Consider the following 19,842-nt stretch of genomic DNA (forward strand, 5'->3'; position numbering starts at 1 on the left):
GATTGTTAAATGATTGACTGTTGGTTCGGTTTGTGTGCGAAGACAAATCTTGGTGTATCACAAACAAAGCTCCTCGTACGCAGACCTGGGTCCTACACTTGTGCAGGGAGAAATGAAATTCAAAATTGAAAGAATGACCGTATGCCGTTGTGCTGCTGATAAATAACTCTTGCATAAAATTTATCCTCCGTTGTGGTTATCCTAATCCTCCTCTGCGTTCACGAACAATCCAAAATCACGGATGTTGAAAGTTTTGACACCTTGCTCGATGATATCTAGCAGATTCCTCAATGGTTGGGCAGCATTATCGGGTGTCCAAACATAGTCCGCTGCAATTCCCTTCTCGGCTTCATAGCCGGGAGGGCAGATGGTTGTTTCGGCGGCAGCTTCTTGGAGGGAGTGTGGCATATTGGCCGTGATGACAATGTCTGTCTTCTGCTTCTCGAGTCTGATTATTACTACTGCGAGAGCGACGAATTGGGATTCATGCCCAACTCGGTCACGGCGGTTCTCGACGTATGGAGTCGTGAGGAGCATGGCATAAGCTGGGATGCCACTAATGAGAGGTTAAAAATGTTAATTGGGGGGGTGTATTGCATTGCGGTAGAAACTGGGGATAACATACTCTAGCTGTGGAGCTTCGCCAGCGTCCAGTCTCCAGCTTTTCCAGATCTTATAAGGACTCTCCTCAAAGATATCCGAGAGATGAAACTTAACATCTTCTTCGTCGTTTCCCTTCTCAACTCTTTCGTTGAGTTCGAAGATCAAGGTCGCAAGACCGGTTATATCAATGAAACATTCTTGGTTATCTGGTACTTGACGGATGTTGCTATATTACGAGGTAGAAAGATTCGTTTCCGCCGTGGGTGTACGAGGTTGGTTAAATGTTCCCAGTAAAATTTTTTTATATATATATATGTTTTTTTTTTTTTTTTTCATATTGGAGAGAATTTCGAAGCGAAAAGGGGAGAAGACGGTTTAAACGATTGAGCAGGCGTGTGCGGAATGAACGTGGTGCTTGATCTTTGGGGACCGAAGCTTTAGAACGCGGAAGCTTAAGCAATTGGCGGGGGATGGTGGGGGCTTTTATGAACTACAAACCTGAGGTCGGTCCAAGTGGATGGAACGTTGGCGGTGATGGCACCGCCGAAGAGTTCTTTTTCGGTGAAGCTTAAGGCTGACATTTTGGCACTTCTGGCTTTTCTTTTGGGGAGGTGTCTGGTATTGAACGAGGTTCAATTGATAATGATGTGTGCAGTTGAATATGGAGATGTTTTTTTGGTGGGTTGGATTTTGATATCGAGTTCGTTTGAGAGGCGGCTTCTCGGCCGGCCTTAAGTAGGCCGGATTTGGATCCTGCGAAAACCAACAACCTCGTCAACAGGATCCAGATGAAAACTTCATACGAGAATAAGCTTAGTAATTGTGAATCAGACGAGAAAGCGTCAGGCCTGCCTTATTGGCGAGATCCTGTAATATTACGGTACCTGCAGTCCTTTGTGAGTCAGGTTGTGGGAGTTGGATTGGGTAAGCAATTTGGGAATGGGTTTAATGTCCGGGACTACATCTTCTGAGATATTCTCCATTCTTGGTAGTCTTACAAATGGCGATTGTATCTATATAATGATGGTCCAGATGGTCGAATATCCAGGTATTCACAAGTCTTATCTCTGTGTATACTTTAGAAATCGGCGAAGTGATAAAACCAGACACCATGATATAGTGGTTATACCCTGAAGTTAGTGTGATTTTTAGCGAATAGGTATGCTAAACCAGTCGAGTTTGATTCATGAAGCCTTCTAGCAGAGGCCGGGACTCCCCGCAAAAGATGAGTAGAGCGAGCCATGAAGTGCGCAATGTATAAGCCGTAAATGAGGTGCCTTTCATGCCATGGTCATCAAGTCGAGTACTTCACCTAATCATAACCCTCCCAGGCCTCTCTAGACTCGCGAAGCTAGTGAGCCCCTCATCGGTAGATTCAGAGTCTACCTGAGCTCTGACTGTATATACAGCCCGAGAAACATAATATATCAAGCTTCGGATCGTAGTCATAAACCCAACAGTAGGTGTAAGTCCATCCGCTCCCATGTAGCATCGATTCAGATAGTTGCTGACGTATATCGCGTAGGTCATCCCACCACTGCCCACCAGACCGTACGCGGCCGCGCGGACCAGGTGTTGAAATATCCTGGTTGTAGCCTGTGCTGTTGAAGCCCAGAGAAAAAAAAAAAATGAACACTAGAGCTCTCGATGCAAATAGATTCCAGAGCCACCATTCCACCCTTGCAAGAAGAGCGCAGTGGCTTCGTGCGTACGTCAATCGTGTCGATACGAACAAATCTGGTAATTCTCTTGCGAAAGGCGTTGTTTGAGGCTTCCTGACTAAGAATCGTCTCCAAACATTGAAACGGCCCAGCTCGAGCTCCAGATGGGCTAGCCCCATGCAGATGCAGGCTAAAAATATGCATGGAAAGCCAAGTTAAATGCTTCGAGGATTCTTACGATAAGCTTGCGGCTTGGACGGTTTCGGTTTCAGCGATGATGACGACATGCGGCTTCTAGAAGGCGCGGATGGAAATTGCAATATTCGCTTTCGAATGCACTGGCAGGCATTTCGATATCAATAACGAACTCCGAAGCCTCTGGCTTTCTTTCCTTTCTGAACTATTGGGATCCGGAGAAGAACTGCCTTGAGAAGGTGCCAATGCCGCCCAATCAACGTTAGGTTGCGACTTGCGGAGACCAAGGATCGATTCATGCAAAATGCTGGATTAGACCTGCAGGCGATGCCGTGGATGCATACAGGACAATCCAGACGAATTGCATCATTGGACAGGAACATGCCCTTGACTAATGAATTCGACGAAGAGACGTGAAGTTCGTGGCCCCGACTAAAGATGCCTACTTTTAATTATCGGATCAAATCAGATCAGATCAATGCCATTCCTTCCCTAAGTATATGTTTGCCGACGGCGATCAAGGGCAACCACGGCCTACTGTCGGCTGTGGCCACATCCTTCACATCAATAATTCCAGTGTTAACGTTATAGATTTGTGCGCAGCGCGGTGACATCAACCAGCTCTGCCCTCCGATACACCAGCCCGCCAACCAGTCCGAAGTCTCGTTCGCTTCCCGCCCAAACACCCCAAACACCCGAACACCCACCCAACCTGGTAAGTACTGCACCAGCCGAATACCAATCTGCACCTATTCTGTCTCGCTATCTACACTTTCCAAACATCCCGGCCACACAAGCCCAGAGCATCATTCCTCCTCCCCACGGTGATACCTCGATCATTCGGGGGATTGTAAATGGCAGAGCTACCTTCTGCCATCGACCACCTTCACATTCCTCTTATTTAATAATTCATCCCTCCGGTCTGACTCTCATCTCTTCTCACGATTCGCCGTTAACCTTGTTTTGGAACCTCATAGCGTCGTTCAAGTTGAGTTAGCTTCGACATTTTAGATCTTTTGATATTCGTTCGACCATCGGCGCTCCACCACTGCTTTCTTTTCTTGATCCGTACGAATCCCGGGTACTTTCATTACCGACTATCGATAATCTTAATTACGATAACCATCCAGAGCTCGCTTCTATAAACAGGTAAACTTAAAAAACGTCTCGGAAGTTCCTTTATCCGCCTTGCCTCGTCTTGTGTCCCGTACAAGGGAGTCACGCGAAAGCAGGATCCAGGTGCATACACAAAGCAAAAGTGCAGGTGCCTCAACTTCAGAACATCTCGAGACTTGAAGCTGCTGAGCTGACAGTCTTTTAATCTGCGGATTTTTGCTTTGTGTCTCCTTGCGAAGGAGCTATTGGATGGGTATGCTGACTGTCGAACCATAGGTCACACGGACCAGCCAATTTGACACCCTCTTTTCTGATATCTGCTCTACCGCCGCCACACCGCAGACTGCCCCCCCAAAGCAGAACCGTACATACGAAGTGCGACTCCCTCTCGTTATCCGTAGATCGATACAAAAATGTCGTCCGAAGTCGAGGATCGGCCAACACGGTTCGACCGTGTTGATTTTCCTCAACGTGCACGGCCCAGATCCCACTCACCAGCATTACCAGAACGTTTCAAGATAGCTACCGAAGATGATCTCAAAGATGTGACATTATCTGCTAAAGGTGGAAACTTTAGCATGCATCAGTCTGTCTTTCAGATGATTCAGGCTGCTGGTTCGAAAGCCGATTTTCATAGATTCGATTCCGACATTGACGAAGAAGCGGATGAAGAAGAAAGTGGTGATGAAGAAACAAAACAAAGGAAGATGGCAAAGAACTTTGTTGTTAAAGAAGGTTTGGAGAGTGCAAATAAGGAACACACCCAAGCTGTTACAGACCTTGAAAAGCATGATGCCGCAGCTTCTAAGCGGCTCAGCGAGAGTAGATTCCTACCAAGGAATATAATAAAATCGATACAGCAGAAGCGTCATGGTAAAAGGTCAAAGCATGCGTCAAGTTCAGCAACTTCGACGGCGCCCTCTGCTTCTGAGGATATCAGTTCGTCGACGGAGTTACCTTCTAGCGGAGGATCATCCATACTCCCATCCGTTTCACGATCCCCGGCGAGCGAGGTCCCCAGTTTAGCTCAGTCGACGGTGACCGCCACGAATTCGGCCATGGGAGCTGTCCAGGAAGTTGGAAGCGAAGATGTCCTATTCCCTGAGTTTTCTATCTCTCCAACTGCGCTCTCGGAGAAAGTTAAAGTCATCTTTAACCTCCCAGAACTGGAGGAAGTTAAATCTGGTATGGTAGAGCTATCACCCTAGAGATGAAAGCCTCACTAACTTTTATAATCTAGAATTCCCCTGTTGGCTGCTGAAAACTGTCCTCCTTCAAGGATATATTTACATTACAGATCATCATATTTGCTTCTTCGCTTATATGCCAAAGCATCAGGCATGTTTCCGCTTACTCCTAGAGTGCCTTCTATAGAAGTCTAATAATTCACACAGGATGCCGTTCTAAAATCCGGACATTTTTACAAACGCGGCAGGAAGAATCCCCGTTACGGCCGATATTGGTTTACTTTGAAAGGAGACGTCCTCTCCTATTACGCAGACGCTTCAGATCTTTACTTCCCGAGCGGTAACATCGATCTTCGTTATGCGATACATGCCTATGTCGATGAAGGAAGCAAGGATCATTCTTTCGTACTTGTAACCAATTCTAGGAAATACGAATTCAAAGCAGACTCCGCCACAAGCGCCGCCGAATGGACCAAGGCCCTAGAAAAGGTGATATTTCGGATCCACAATGATGGCGATAGTGTCAAGGTTGTCATTCCTATTGAGAATGTACTTGAGATCGAGAAAAGTCCTCTTATCGAATTCGCCGACACCTTCAAGTTGAAGGTTGTGGCTGATGATGAGTCGTACGCTATTGACGAGGTGCGTATATGGCCCCGGGGCTGGTTCTGGTTCCTGCTAATCAACATATCACTTAGTACTTCTTCTCCTTCTTTTCATTCGGCGCGGAGGCTTTTGAGCTTATTCGGTTGTTGGTGGAGGATACAACAGCCCAGAAGATCCCGGAACATCTTTTAACCCAAGGGAATTCAAAGCGAGCAAGTCTCGGGTGTTCACCAGCCCGTGAAATCCCTCCTTCGTCACCTACCGGACAGACTACACGACATTCTCTTGCAATGGGCATGCCCGCCTGGCCAGCCGCAACAGTTCACCTTAAGAGCTTAGATGGCCCTGTTACACCATTGCTTAGAGAAGCGGTTCGAGACACTTTGCTTCCCGTGCCTGCCTCTCCGGTGGTCGGTAGCCCCCGAACTAGCGGTGAATATGCCCGTCGAAGTTTCGATGTAACCAATCGGCGAAGCGTTGACTTCTCAAGAAAGAGTATCGATGCCAATGAGGTCCGAAGCTCCTCCATCGCTAGCGTTTTCAGACGTAAAACAAAGGGACGCAAGCCTTCCCCACCGACATCGGCGGCAGCATCCCCTTCGCGAGCAATGTCATCTAGCTCATACGTAAAGTCGATGCAGAGTGAACCGTCGTCATTGACCGAATCGTCCGATGCCATTCCCATGTCTTCAGAAAGTGAAGGAGAACTGGCAGCAAGTCAGTTCTTATCGAGGAGTGATGTTTTCCAACAATCATATCCAGCCGGTGCCGATCCTTCTGGAATCAACAGGGGTAGGTCCCCGACATTGAAGGATAAGGCCGGTACTATCGAACCTCTTCCTGCGCCTCCTCTTAATATTCACCCACCCTCGAGATCAGCCACAGACTTAGGAGTTCCTGTTCCGGAAGGGTCTGTCAAGAAGGTTGAATCCTCTCCGGGTGAACTGGGCAGGCCATCTTTGGATGAGAGAACTTCTTCCGATAAGAGGTTTTCGTTGTCCAGCCCCAGCCTCGGTGATGTGTATAGGGTGGGATCGTATCCCATCCGTTCAGCCCAAGGCATTGCCGACTGGATGAAGCGACGATCCAAAGGCGTGGCAGCTGGAGGCATGGACTATTTCGGCAAAGTTTCAGATATGTGGACTGGCGGAAGGAAACATTACGACGACCAAGGCCCGACATCCAACGCTGACGCAACCGGGGATGTAGACGCTGATGACGAGGATGAAGGAACAGCTACACCTTCTGAACGTTTCCGACAGAGGTTCGCTCTTCCTGAATCGGAAACCCTTATTGCGGTTTACTTTGGCTATTTGTCGCGCGTCTTGCCTCTGTACGGCAAAATTTACCTTGGTGATCAGCACTTCTGCTTCAGGAGTATTGTACCCGGCACCAGAACGAGGGTACGCAACTTCATATTTCTATTAAAGAATTTTCAATACGCTAACACAGATATTCGTTAGATGATTCTGCCGCTTCGTGACATCGAGAACGTCGACAAGGAGAAGGGGTTCCGATTCAGTTACCACGGGCTCGTCGTGACCATTCGCGGCCATGAAGAGCTATTCTTTGAGTTTGCAGGTCTAGAAAACCGGGACGACTGCGGAAGCACATTGGCGAAGGCTATAGATAACTCTCGGCAAATGCGGGAGAGCCAGTTAATTACTCCCGAACAGAAGGCAAATGCAGAGATCGCAAAAAGGGAGCATGATATGCTACAGGAAGCCAGGTTAGAGGCCGGGCATCTAGAGCATGAGATGAAACTCCCGCATACAACGAACGAAGTAGCCCAAGGCCATGGTATGGATGTGCCGCCAATAGTATTCGACGATCCGCATACATCTATCGTCCACTTCAAGCCGAGCGAACCTTTAAGGTTCACCTGTTTGACAATCGGCTCACGGGGCGACGTCCAACCCTATATTGCTCTTTGCAAAGGCCTTATGAAAGAGGGACACAAAGCAAGAATCGCATCCCATGCCGAATTCAAAGATTGGGTGGAGAGTCACGGCATCGAGTTTAGAGAAGTTGCCGGTGACCCCGCTGAGTTGATGAGGATATGTGTCGAAAATGGCATGTTTACGATTTCCTTCCTCAAGGAAGCGGCGGGAAAATTCCGAACGTGGATCGACGATCTTCTGAGTTCAGCATGGGCCGCTTGTCAGGATTCTGATGTCCTGATTGAGAGCCCTAGCGCGATGGCTGGTATCCATATCGCGGAAGCGATGAAAATTCCATACTTCCGCGCCTTTACAATGCCTTGGACCCGGACGCGAGCATATCCTCATGCCTTCGCCGTCCCTGACCACAAAATGGGAGGCGCATATAACTACTTTTCTTACATCATGTTCGACAATGTTTTCTGGAAAGCTATCGCTAGCCAGGTCAACAGATGGCGAAAGAAGGAGCTTCATCTTAAGGGTACTAGCCTCGATAAGATGCAACCGAACAAGGTTCCATTTTTGTATAACTTCAGTCCTCACGTTGTTATCCCTCCTCTGGACTTTAGTGATTGGATCAGAGTAACGGGATACTGGTTTTTGGACGAGAGTCTATCAAATTTCGAACCGCCGCCGGAAATGATTGAGTTTATGCGCAAAGCAAGGGAGGACGACAAGCCTATTGTCTACATCGGATTTGGGTCGATCGTCGTGGCTGACCCCCAGGCACTGACGCAAACCGTTGTAGACGCTGTTGTCAAGGCTGATGTTAGGTGCCTGCTTTCGAAGGGATGGTCCGATAGATTGGGGAGGAAAGACGCAAGCAGTCCTGAGATACCTCTCCCCGATTGCATTCTTCCGATCAAGGCGACGCCTCACGATTGGCTCTTCAAGCATATCGACGCTGCGGTACATCATGGTGGCGCCGGCACGACAGGTGCAAGCTTGAGGGCTGGTCTGCCCACGGTCATCAGCCCGTTCTTTGGAGATCAGTTCTTCTTCGGTGGAAGAGTAGAGGATCTCGGAGTTGGGGTTTGCCTAAAGAAATTGAACGTTAAGACACTAGCCGAAGCTATGTGGCTAGCTACACACAGCAACCGTATGATTACGAAGGCTCGGGTATTGGGCGAACAAATTCGATCTGTGGGTTTATCACCAACTGACACTTTTCGGGCACGATGCTAATATATTTGGGTAGGAGGATGGAGTTCAAACAGCTATCCAAGCCATCTATCGAGACATGGAATATGCCAAATCTCTCATCAAGAACCCGCAGCAGGAGGCATCTGACTCCGCGGAAGAATCTTGGACCTTCGTGAATCGTGACGAGGATGACGCAGAAATTGCTCGAAGAAGTTCGATAAAGGATACTAATTCAGATGACAGTAGCAGCAAGATTACCAGGGCATCGACACCGTAATGATTAAAATGCAAGACAAAAATCTATGATAATCAGGGTATAATCAAAAGACATTGTATTTGGGGTTTTCGTTTAGATCTGGGGTTGGAGCGTGGGATTCTGCTTCGTTTTCTCTCTTCTTGTCCCCTTCCTTTCCCCCCCCCTTTTAAAACCTTTCTTCTTTCACTTCTTTGTACGAGGGGGGCTCGTTTATGATAGACACTGGCTTGGGCATTCTAATGATCGTGGTTTCTCGAAGGAAGGGTTTTTCATTGGCGTCCAGTGTGTATGTTGTGTATGTGTGTGTCCCTGCATTTCAATCGTTCTTCGCGTTAGAACGGCTACTTTTCATGCTGGTGTTCTTATGTTTTTGGACCACTCCCCGCTCAATCTTAGTAATGTTAATGCTAGACCGGGCACATTAGATGGTGTCGATAAGGTTTTTTTATGCTTTTGCTTGTAAATTTAGCATGTGGGAGACATATACGATATACAGAGGGGCGTTTCGTTTGGTATTGTATAACAACAGTAGGCATCTTGGCCTGGTATTCTATAGGCCGGGCCGATCCAACGGAAATACAAGACCATTGTAATTATATTCCGTAAGATGCAGCTATCGACCTTGTGCTTGAAGTTAGATGTATCTCGATTGTCTCGTGGCCCCTCCATGTGATATCCGCTCCGATCTTACTAGGGCTGGATGCTACACGGGCCTCGGCGTAGTCTCAGTCCCTCGGCTGGAACCAGCAACTAGGCAAGATGACCCGCGTTTGGCGGCTGCAGCCGCAACTTCACAACAACACCAACGACAAACATCTGCCTCATCAATCCAGCACATCGGAATCACACCCGGCGACTCCTATCGAGACTTCTGCCCACAGACTTTGTAATTTCATCGTAGAAAGTCGTTCGTTCCCTTGCATGGCCACGGTTTTCGCCTGCTATGAGTTAATCCGCTCCCAAACGCCTTTCTGCAACCTATCATTTCTGCCCGAACCGTCGGAACTGCGCGACGAGGGAGGATACCCGATAACGTGATATATTTCAGGGTTTCCCTCCCTTAGACGTTAACAGACAGAACCCAACCCCCTCTTTAGATTTTAATTCACCTCCAACCATCTACACATTGGGGTGCACGTCGAATCCGGGCGGTTTATAGCACATGTCGTCCTACCCGTCGACGAATCTCCGGGTCCAGATACTCCGGGATGAGCGATCTAGGACGCGGACAAATTCGATCGATCCTGCGGAGGCTGAAAAGGAAGATCCGATCGATCCCTTAACGGCAGCATGTCGCGCTCGTTACGCGCAGTTCGAGAAGACCATTGCTGCTATCTTTCCGAGCGGGCGGCCATGTTGCGCTACGGAACTGACAGTGCATGAGTTGCTAGGGATCGAAGAACCGAATGATGACGAAATAGATACCTTGCTACCAAATGGAGTGTCAAAAGATGGAGAAAAGGCCACGCCGGTTATCAGGGCGCGAAGAGCGGAGGAAGATGACGACTACGATATGGACGAAGAGGAAGATGAAGCGCCGCCGCCACCCGTGCAGAAACCAAGATCGCCAATCCCACCCACGATCCAGATATCTTCCCCGGACCGTACAAAGTCACCTTCTGGGAAGGATAGTGCTACCGTCACCCGGGAGAAGCTAGAAGCCGACAAGAAGGCCGCGGAAGATGCTGCCAAGCTTTCATTTTCGACAATGTTCTACACACTGGAGAGTGATAGGGACGCCATGCTGGAACAGCAAAAGCTAGACGAGTCAGACAGACAGGTTAATGCTGAAACGAACGCGCAGGGTGCGCCTGGAAAGCTTAGCAATGCGAACTTGGGAGCCTCAAGTTTGACACTCAAGCATTTGATCGCTAGGATTGATGCGAAGCGAGAACGTGTGGCGGTGTCAGACATGGAATTGCGAAATTTGATGTCCGAAGTGAAAAAGAATCGGTCGAAATGGGCCAGTGAGGATAAAGTTGGTCAGGAGGAACTATACGAAGCTGCTGAGAAGGTTGTACTTGAGCTTCGTGCCCAGACAGAGCATTCTACGGCATTTCTTAACAGGGTGAACAAGCGCGAAGCACCCGATTATTTTAATAGTGAGTTTTCAGTCCTTTATGTGGACATTATATATAATTCTAACAAATGACTAGTCATCAAACAACCTATGGACCTCGGAACCGTTATGAAGAAGCTCAAGCAGCTGGCCTACAAGAGCAAAAAGGAATTTATCGACGATTTGAATCTAATATGGCAGAACTGTCTACAGTATAACGCGGAGCCGAAGCACTACCTACGAAAACATGCTATCGCGATGCAGAAGATGACGCAAAATCTTATTCCCTTAATACCTGACATTACGATCCGTGATCGAGCAGAGGTTGAGGCGGAAGAAGCAGGGGCACATGATCAGGATGCCGATGCCGAGAGCGATGATGGTAAGGAGCTGGTGTGCAAGTTATAAGCAGGGGAGGTACATACGCTAATTGTGCGATAAAAAAGAGCCTATAATGTCGTCCCGAATGAATCGGAAGGCTCCAGGGACTAGTAAATCTAAGAAAGGAGGTGCAAAACCCGTACGAACTGAGAGCACGCCTGAGGCCAAACCTCCGACTCTCAATATACAGGGTGTTCCAGATATTAAAGCTAGGGATAGTCCTGTTCCGGGACATATTTTGGCCGAGACAAGTGGTCTTGGTTCTCAAAACGGTTTCGGAAGCCCTGCGCTGGCACACACACCCAGTAACGGTATCGTTTCAACTTTAGATCTCGATCCTACGATTGAGAAGTACGAAGTTGATGATGACCTTGATCCTGAGTACAAGATCTGGAAGACAATGACGAAAAAAGCTAGAGCCCGAGCAGCAGTAAGTGAATTTGGCCCGCATGACAAGGTGAAGTGAGGCTTATTATGATTTTCAGAGCGAGAGGCATAAGCTCTTTCGCGGGACCAAGATAAATCTTGACGAGCCCGCTTTAATACGAACGCGAGTTGGTATGGGCCGTTACATCAGGTCTGAACTTGCCCACGGAGACAAGGACGCTATCACGAAGGATATCAAGGCCCCGCTCGCGGTAGCAGTCGAGGAGCGTGCCGAAGAAGAAGACGACTTGCTCCCAAATTACTATAAAATTCTGGACGGTGTTCCGGAATTGCCGTATAATTTGCAGTGGCTCGGTGATGACGAAGATGAGATTGACCGGTACAACGATAACTTGTAAGTCGCGCAACTTTGCCGCATGTAAAAAGAGAAACCTAACAACTTTCAGGCACCTGGCTCCAAAGGGTGTATTTACCCAGCCCCAGACAGGTCTTGCGAGAAATATGGATTCGAACATGAAAATCATGCAAGATACCCGAAAAATATGCCACAAGATCGGTGTCATTAAACAAATGCAGGTCCAAACCCAGGTCTACAACAACCAGTTCGCTAAATACGACCCTCAAGAGTTTGTTGAGAAGGAGCCAGAGGACTTCTTGGTTTCCGAAGATGGGCCAGTCTACTCTGAGGAAGTCAACAGGGCTGCATTTCAACGCTCCATCGCCAAGATATTCTATCATGCTGGCTTTGAAGACTTCCAACCTACGGCATTTGACCTTGTGACCGACATTGCCACCAGCTTTTTTAAGAAGATTGGTCAGACAGTTATGTTGTATTCGGAAGCTGTTCTTCCAACGGGACGTTTCGCGCCAGATGTAAGGGGCCCCTCCCTCAACCGTCCCACTTCAGCTACTAACATATCCTAGGAAATCCTTCTCCACACCTTGGCTGAGAATGGGCTTGAAATCGACGCGCTTGAGAGCTATATCAGAGACGACGTGGAGCGCCTGGGAGGCAAGCTAGTACAACTCAATGAACGCATGCGTGCCCATTTGGCTGATCTTCTGGTATGTATCTTAACATCGCCTATTAACGCATACCTATTACTAATACATTATATAGCGACCCGCTTTGAACGATGTCGAGAATCCCGAAGCTGCTGAGGAAGATATGAGACACTTTGTTAACGGTGATTTTACCGACGACATCGGGGACGACTACTACGGCTTCAAGGATCTCGGGTTGGAAAGGGAGTTCGGGATGTCCATCTCTTCCGGACTTATGCGTGTCCTTCAGACCCGGATCAACAGCAATTATCAAGCTCAAAGCGCAATGTATGATGAACCCTCACAGTGCCCAAATCATCCATTCACTAACATGATACAGCAACCCTGCTGTTCCCCATACCGAGTACAAGGCGCCGCCGCCTTTCGAGCCCCTCTCACGCGATATTCTCAAAGACCAGATTGGGCTTGTGCAAAATTTTTTCCTTGCGAAGCTCCACGCAAATGGCGACGAGCCTCTCATCGAGGACGAAGACCTCCCAATCAAACAAAGAGCTCCAAAGCCAAGGCTACCACCTACCGTATGTCCACTTGTATCTATTAAACCTCGCATCTTAAAACAAGTGCTAATGTTTCATAGGGCAAAATTACTACCCCACGAAAACGGCCGGTCTCGGGGCAAGGCGGGAACTCCAAGAAAAAGAAGCGCCCAAACCCGCCTCCCCCCGTGGCTACCAAACCTCCTCCAGCAGGTTCCACTGCTATCATCGCACCCACCGCAACGCCTCCATTATCAGAAGAAAACAATGGAAGCGTTCCAAAATTTGAAGAAAAGGATATGGATAATACCCCAGGAATGATGAGTCCCGAATCCATCATGGCAGTGTGATCGATTCAAGACAAAACTCGTTTCATTCTCGTGCTTTATGTTTGGGTTCTTATGATTTTTCTCTCTCATCGATTACTTACTAATTTAGCTAGGTTACGGGATGTACAAAAAAAAGTCACTATACCCGGTTTTGCACATACTAATACTACTTCGATTCTTTCGCTCCCTCGTCACAAATCCTTTTCATTTCCATTCTTCTGTACCCTTTTTAACAGATAACTGTCAATATTTTCCCTCGGTCCCCTTTTCCGCATCAAGACTGTCTCTAGTCGTTAGCGCGTTTGTTCTTTCATCTAGGCCGTCATCCATTTTTACCTGTTCAGTCTTTTTCTGTCCTTGGCGGGTGCAACAGCTAGCCACCCAACCGTTTCGACCTTTTAAATTTTTGCAACGCTAGTTTTGCTTTGGAGCTTGTCTTTGCTTTGGAGCTTGTCTTTGCTTTGGAGCTTGTCTTTGCTTTGGAGCATGTCTTTGCTTATATGGGATTGGCGGGATGGTCCTTTTACCTTTCTTATCAGGCTCTGGATAGTATATGTTTCGGTCTTCTTTCTAGTGTGATTAGATGTGGGAGTGAACATTGAATGGAGAGACAAATAACAATAGCCAGAGATGTCCCGATTTAATGCGTAGATGATAAACGTTATAAACCCATGCCTGTAGTTTTCTAAAATCCTATGTCTAGATTCGAACACCAACGATAACACCTACGTGCTCCGTTGAGTCTAATCATCATCGCCGTCATCGTCATCTCGACTTCTCAAGGTTAGATTTTGACTCTCCTGCTCTGCTCCTCTACTTCTCCCCTCGCTCCTCCCAACGCCATGTAGGGCCGTAAACATCACTAAAAGGCTCAAATCGTACCCAGCCTTCAACCCACCGCTTACCACAAAGCTTACCCAAAACAAGCCAGTGCCACCCATGATGCCCGTCACGAACGGACCGGCAGATTGACTTAGCGTTTTCGTAACGGTAACAATACCCATCACAGCAGTTCTTTCCGAGGGTTTCATCACCGCGGACAGGAATGCGGACCGTGGAGCTTGATCCATCGATCCTAGCAGTGACCTTACTACCAAAAAGAAAACAGCAGGGTAGACGGACGGGAACGCAGGTATCAAGCATAGACATACAGCAGACGGGAGGTGTGTGAATACCATGGTTTTTATCAACCCGATTCTACGGGCTACAGCCGAAGCTAGGAGATTTCCTGCGGAGCTTACGAGGTTTGTGGTAAAGAAAAGGGTTCCGAGAGCTCCTGGCGGGAAGCTAAAGGTGTCGTGGAAGTAGAGGGTTATGAGAGAGGCGGGCATGAGTCCGCTGGCGAAGGAGTCGACGCCGAAGAGGAGACATAGCCTGATGAGGATGCTGCGAGATTGTGGAGTTATGTGCGGGAAGAGGGAGGTGAATTTTTGGAGCAAAGTGGGTTTGGGAGGGGTAGGTGGGATATCTGGGATCCCTTGGGAGCCTATGTCGCCGCCAACGACGTCGCCTTCGTCGTCGTTATCAAGGAATGGTTGCGACTCCGATCCGGCTTCCGCCTGAGGTTTAGAGTTTTGGTCTTCACATTTAATTGATAGGAATGATGTGATCAAGATATTTGTAATCCCCAAGGTTGAGTAGCTCAAGAATATGATCTTGTAAGAGTCCAGAGGGGTCGAACCCGAATTCTGAAGAGCTGTGACGGTCCACCCGCAGACTAGGTTTCCTAGAGCTCTGGACAATGTCCCGAGCAGGACATACCATGCAAATAGGTCTGATCTTTCATTCGCATGAACGAGAGATGCAATAGTACTCTCTTCTATCGCACGGAACGGGCCAATCTCGTTCCCACTATTTCAAGAGATAAAAGAGTCAAAGCTCCATCAGCGCTTGCCGTTTCTTGCAGGAAATTTTTTTTAAATCATATATCTGATACTACCGACCTCGGACTTATAACACCGACGACTGCTGTAACGACAAGTATCCAATAGCTTCCTACGAATGCAAAAACCGTGCCGCTTGCTGCTATTAATAATGCACCGAAAGCTAGCATTCTCCGGCGGCCGATTTTATCCGCAACGAGGGTTAATAGAAGGCTAACGACAACATCTCCGAATAGCGTCAGGGACATGAATAATCCGATACCCTTGAGGGTTACGCCCTGCGCCTTGAGGAACAAAGCGAGGATGAGAGTTGTCTGGCCGTATGCAAAGAGACGGATGGAACGGGTGAGGAGTAACAGCTTGACATCTCGTGGCGAATATAGCAGAGCTGGAATCCCGAGTTCACGGTGTATCCGTGCGAGCGAGGCCTTCCGTGAAGAAGAAGAAGACATTTTTCTTCTTTTGTCGTTTCTCCTTCAGCATTCTATAGCTCGGATGAGCTATAGCTTCGTATCCGGGTGACGTGCTTTACCAAATGCGAATGCCCAGGCCGAATCTCATTCGCAGAAGGTTTCGACGGGTAGTTACCAAACGATTATCGAGGGTCTCCGATAGATGGATTCTCTATCGAAACTCATCAAAAGCGGGGAACGGAAGTGCAAAGTACCAAAGTATTTGATGCGGTCCGAGCTCCCGTGGTAAAAAATGCCCAGAAAAGAAGCGAAAGTTGAGCTAGGGCCACCAGGAGGGGGGTTGAAAAGTTACCCGCATGCAAGCCATCGGGCGAGATGCATGCGCAGGTCATGTTCCCCAGCTGGAAGATCGAGGAGATCCATACCCATACCTGCACATTGACGGGGCCAGCCATCGCATGGACATCTAGGCGAAGACCGGGGTGGTCCAAGCTGAAGTGGGTGGATGTCAACCAGATATCGACAGGGCTTGTGTTGGACATGTCGTTCGGGATTGAGCAGCAACCGGACTCGCAGTACTGTCTATCAAACTTCGCCCTCAATTCAACCTCAACCCGACAAACTTCAGACGAAATACGGCCTCTGCACCCTGGCTGGCTGCCTATTTACTCCGAACCTAGCTCCCTCCCGGTATCTGGCGATAGAGCTGTATATACCCATCATATCATGTTTGGAGGGTGCATGGGACATCAAATCCACGAATCACAGCCCTTCTCACGCCCCGGGTCATGCAATGAGGACATGATATATCCCTGAACGAAAGACCTCACTCCGATCCGCCCGGGTCTCCACTTTCTACCACGCGCTGCCCACGCTACAACAATACAAGCCCCCAGAGACCTGACTCGCCAGAAGGCAGCCAGCTTTCGCGATTACTTAGCTATCCTCGGCAGGACTGTGAAAATTCATAAATGACCGATTGATCTTCCACACTTCTTCTCTATCGACCATATCTCTTTTTTTGTCTTTTCAGCATCATTTCCTTCAGAGAGAAGATCTTTCAAAGTTGCATACTTTTTTTTTTTGTCCGCTATGGATTTTGCTTCTTTAGGCCTGGGAAGCTTCCCACGCCAGTCGCTCGTCGAGGACACAGTCGACTATTATATTCATCTTATACCGGCATCTACAGCTGCGGTATCGCAGAAAGACGTCAAGTCTGAGCTAGAAAACTTGCTCCCTGATATCCTCAAAGCGGTTGAGCCTTTGACGAGCGATTTCATCTGGCAGAGAGATGAGTTTAACCTCAACGTCGTTGAGAAAGATGGTATGCATGCTCCGGAGCTCGAATTTCTCTCTTTCCAAAATGAAAATTTAGGAAAAATTCAAACGCTTATCTAACTCTTTCTTCCTCCTACCCCTCAGCGATCGCATATCTTCATGGCCGGATAGAATTCGGGGAATCCATCGATGATGAATGGTTCGCAGTCTTCCTCCTAAGGGAGATCAGCAAACTGTTTCCCCAGTTGTGGATACGGTAAAATTCTCCTATTTGTCACGCTAGACTTTTCGCGAGGGCATTATTTTAACTGATTTGGACAGTGTAGCTGATACGGATGGTGAATTCCTGCTTATCGAAGCAGCCCATGCACTTCCTAAATGGCTAAGTCCTGAGGTTGCGGACAACAGGGTACGAACAGGCTGTTCTTTCCTCCTTTAATTTGACATAACTTACCGGGATGCTGAAAAGGTTGTCTTCCATAATTAGGTGTGGATAAGCAACGGCACATTGCGAATTATACCCAGAACCAAAGACGAGCGAGCTGCAGCCAAAGCTGGTCAGTTGAGTTCGCTGAGTACCAAAGATGCACTCAAGTTTCTCGAAAAGTTTCAAGCCGATCTGCTTCATATCCAACTCGTCGAGGAAGAAGCATTCTACCGCATTTCAAAGTAAGACTTTTTTGTTTCCCTTTCCAACCTGTTTGGTTTATCAAGAAAAAACATGCATGCATGCGCAGGGCTTGAAACGATCAGCTAATATCGACATAACAGCTATCCCGCTGCTCTAAACGACCATTTCCATCATTCTCGTGTTACCGTCCCTCGCACGGTAGCTAAAATCTTGCATGAAAAGCCGAAATTAATATCGACGATTGTCGAGATATTCTGCCTAAGAGATCCAGTCCAATTGAAGGTTCGTCAAATCCTCCCCTTTTTCCGCACGCCCCACCATGCGAAAAACCCAACATTTCCACTCCAACCGTGGTGGGGTTCTGCAGCCCCCGAAACGCAGCCCTGACGCGTGGCTGAACAGGGTCAAGGGTTCCAGTTAAGCTAACCAGGGTGATGGTGGCCCTTGAAACAGATATGCAACACAATGCCGACCTTCCCCCCACGAGACCCCGTCGAAATGTCTGTTCGATTCACGAAAATAACCTACGCCCAGTTGAAACAACAGGTATTTCGTCCGCCTAGGCCGTTTATCCTCCCGGGAAAGGAATCGCCTCAGTTCCCCGCGTCGGAACTGGGTATGAAGCTGACCTGCGGATTGGAACTCCTGGTCTCAGGGAACGGAAACAAGACGGAGGGCCGATTGGCCGCGGAGGCGAAGGCTATTCTGGATAGTCTGAACGAAGTTTCTGCGGCATCGCCGTTACCATCCGATGAGGATATAAAGTCCTGGAACCATCAGGTTGACTCTGAAGATTGGTTGGATGTAGACTACGAGGAGTTCGAAGCAAACATGGCCGGCACCAGTACTAGGACCCAAGGACCTTCTTCCGCACCGCTTTTTGAAAAGCCGGCGTTCAGCGATAAAGAGCAGCAGGACAAGCTCAAAAAGATGGTGGAAAACTTTGAGAAGTTCATGAACGACGATTCGGCGGGGCATAGCGGGGTACGATTCGGACATCATCACGATGACAGGTTCGACAGCGATGATGACGACGATATCAGCGATGACGAAGGGAGCATTAGCACCGATGAGGAAGACAGAGACGCCAGCTTTGATGAGCGAGAGTTCTCAAAGATGATGCGTGAGATGATGGGTATGTGTATTTCTACTCGAAACATCATTGACGTTGACGTGCCGCTAACGTTTCTTTTTTTCACAACAGGTCTTCCCGCAGAATCCAACCCCCACACCCCACCGAACGAAGAAGAAGAAGTCTCAGACGATGACGAAGATGAACAATCAATACGTCAAACAATGGCCAAGATGGAACAGGAGCTGGTTGCCGCCGGCGCGCTGGATCCGAACCGACCAGGCGCAAGTGCGGACGAAGGAAGAGGCCGCACAAAATATAAGGCACAACGACCGCCAAGAAACCACGATCTCGATGCCGAGCTCAACTACGAGATCGCGAGGAACATGCTGGAGAGTTTAAAGGCGCAGGGTGGAGACGCGGGGCCGGCGGCTAATATGTTGCGGTCCATGGGGATGGTTATGCCCCGGGATGAAGGCGAGGATGAGGCTGAAGATGAGTCATCCGAGAAGAGGAAGTAAAAAAAACAATCTGCCCGGATACCTCTTACATTTAGAGATTTTACCTCTTTCTTTTCTCCTTTTCGTTTAGTATATATACTTTTCAAGTATCATAATTTTTAATCATACATCTTCAAATTTTTTTCCTTCTTGCCGATTGATTATCGATTGCGCCGCATTGTTCTCGTTGTATGCATATATCCGCATCTCCGTACCGAGGATGCCCACGGCATCCCAATTTGAAAGGCCAATCTATATAGATTGTCCTTTCCAACGAGTAACCCTGACGTTCGAATATGTGACATGTGTCCAGAATTCCCCTGGCCCTGTGGGATCGATTCGCGAAAAAAAAAAAAGGCTAGCCATGCATCCAGACTCTTCAGAAGGACCCGGGAGGGGTCACATGTCGTCTCGTAAGCCAGATGCTGCTGCTGCCGCCGTAGGGAATTAATTTCCATTTTTGATTCTCCAAACGCAGAAAGAAAAAAAAAACAACGAGAAAAGCTACCGCCGGCCGATATAATACTACAAAAACCACACAGGCGTGCACACCGGATCTTTCCTTTAAAAAATAAAAGTAAACGAAAAGAACAAATGGCAAAACTCCGTCTTTTTTTTTTTTTTTTTTTTAACACCGTGATATGAGGCCGTTATGGAGGAA

At 48.2% G+C, this 19,842-nt stretch overlaps 5 protein-coding genes across 5 annotated transcripts; 3 read left to right on the top strand and 2 right to left on the bottom strand.

Annotated features, from left to right (window-relative positions):
- Nucleotides 1-201: 201 nt before the first annotated feature.
- On the bottom strand, nt 202-1,184 carry DFL_008652 (uncharacterized protein; the record flags this gene model as incomplete). The annotated part of the gene is made up of 3 exons (XM_067638414.1): nt 202-556; nt 626-829; nt 1,102-1,184. 3 exons carry the CDS (start codon nt 1,182-1,184, stop codon nt 202-204), a joined length of 642 nt encoding a protein of 213 aa, XP_067486304.1.
- A 1,669-nt stretch (nt 1,185-2,853) lies between these two features.
- On the top strand, nt 2,854-8,728 carry DFL_008653 (uncharacterized protein; the record flags this gene model as incomplete). Its single annotated transcript, XM_067638415.1, has 11 exons — nt 2,854-2,877; nt 3,063-3,174; nt 3,437-3,446; nt 3,590-3,608; nt 3,852-3,939; nt 4,002-4,760; nt 4,816-4,913; nt 4,970-5,404; nt 5,461-6,771; nt 6,832-8,451; nt 8,507-8,728. The coding sequence occupies 11 exons, from the start codon at nt 2,854-2,856 to the stop codon at nt 8,726-8,728; spliced, it is 4,698 nt and encodes a 1,565-aa protein (XP_067486305.1).
- A 1,141-nt stretch (nt 8,729-9,869) lies between these two features.
- DFL_008654 (uncharacterized protein) lies at nt 9,870-13,425 on the top strand (the record flags this gene model as incomplete). The annotated part of the gene is made up of 9 exons (XM_067638416.1): nt 9,870-10,809; nt 10,864-11,148; nt 11,213-11,577; nt 11,633-11,928; nt 11,981-12,407; nt 12,459-12,599; nt 12,655-12,866; nt 12,919-13,117; nt 13,177-13,425. 9 exons carry the CDS (start codon nt 9,870-9,872, stop codon nt 13,423-13,425), a joined length of 3,114 nt encoding a protein of 1,037 aa, XP_067486306.1.
- Nucleotides 13,426-14,147: 722 nt separating this feature from the next.
- Nucleotides 14,148-15,739, bottom strand: DFL_008655 (uncharacterized protein; the record flags this gene model as incomplete). Its single annotated transcript, XM_067638417.1, has 2 exons — nt 14,148-15,255; nt 15,348-15,739. 2 exons carry the CDS (start codon nt 15,737-15,739, stop codon nt 14,148-14,150), a joined length of 1,500 nt encoding a protein of 499 aa, XP_067486307.1.
- A 1,053-nt stretch (nt 15,740-16,792) lies between these two features.
- Nucleotides 16,793-19,202, top strand: DFL_008656 (uncharacterized protein; the record flags this gene model as incomplete). Its single annotated transcript, XM_067638418.1, has 7 exons — nt 16,793-17,024; nt 17,123-17,234; nt 17,300-17,387; nt 17,466-17,647; nt 17,750-17,891; nt 18,063-18,744; nt 18,814-19,202. The coding sequence occupies 7 exons, from the start codon at nt 16,793-16,795 to the stop codon at nt 19,200-19,202; spliced, it is 1,827 nt and encodes a 608-aa protein (XP_067486308.1).
- Nucleotides 19,203-19,842: the final 640 nt, after the last annotated feature.

The sequence above is a fragment of the Arthrobotrys flagrans genome (assembly GCF_004000055.1).
Source record: "Arthrobotrys flagrans strain CBS H-5679 chromosome Unknown unitig_1, whole genome shotgun sequence".
Classification (NCBI taxonomy): domain Eukaryota; kingdom Fungi; phylum Ascomycota; class Orbiliomycetes; order Orbiliales; family Orbiliaceae; genus Arthrobotrys; species Arthrobotrys flagrans.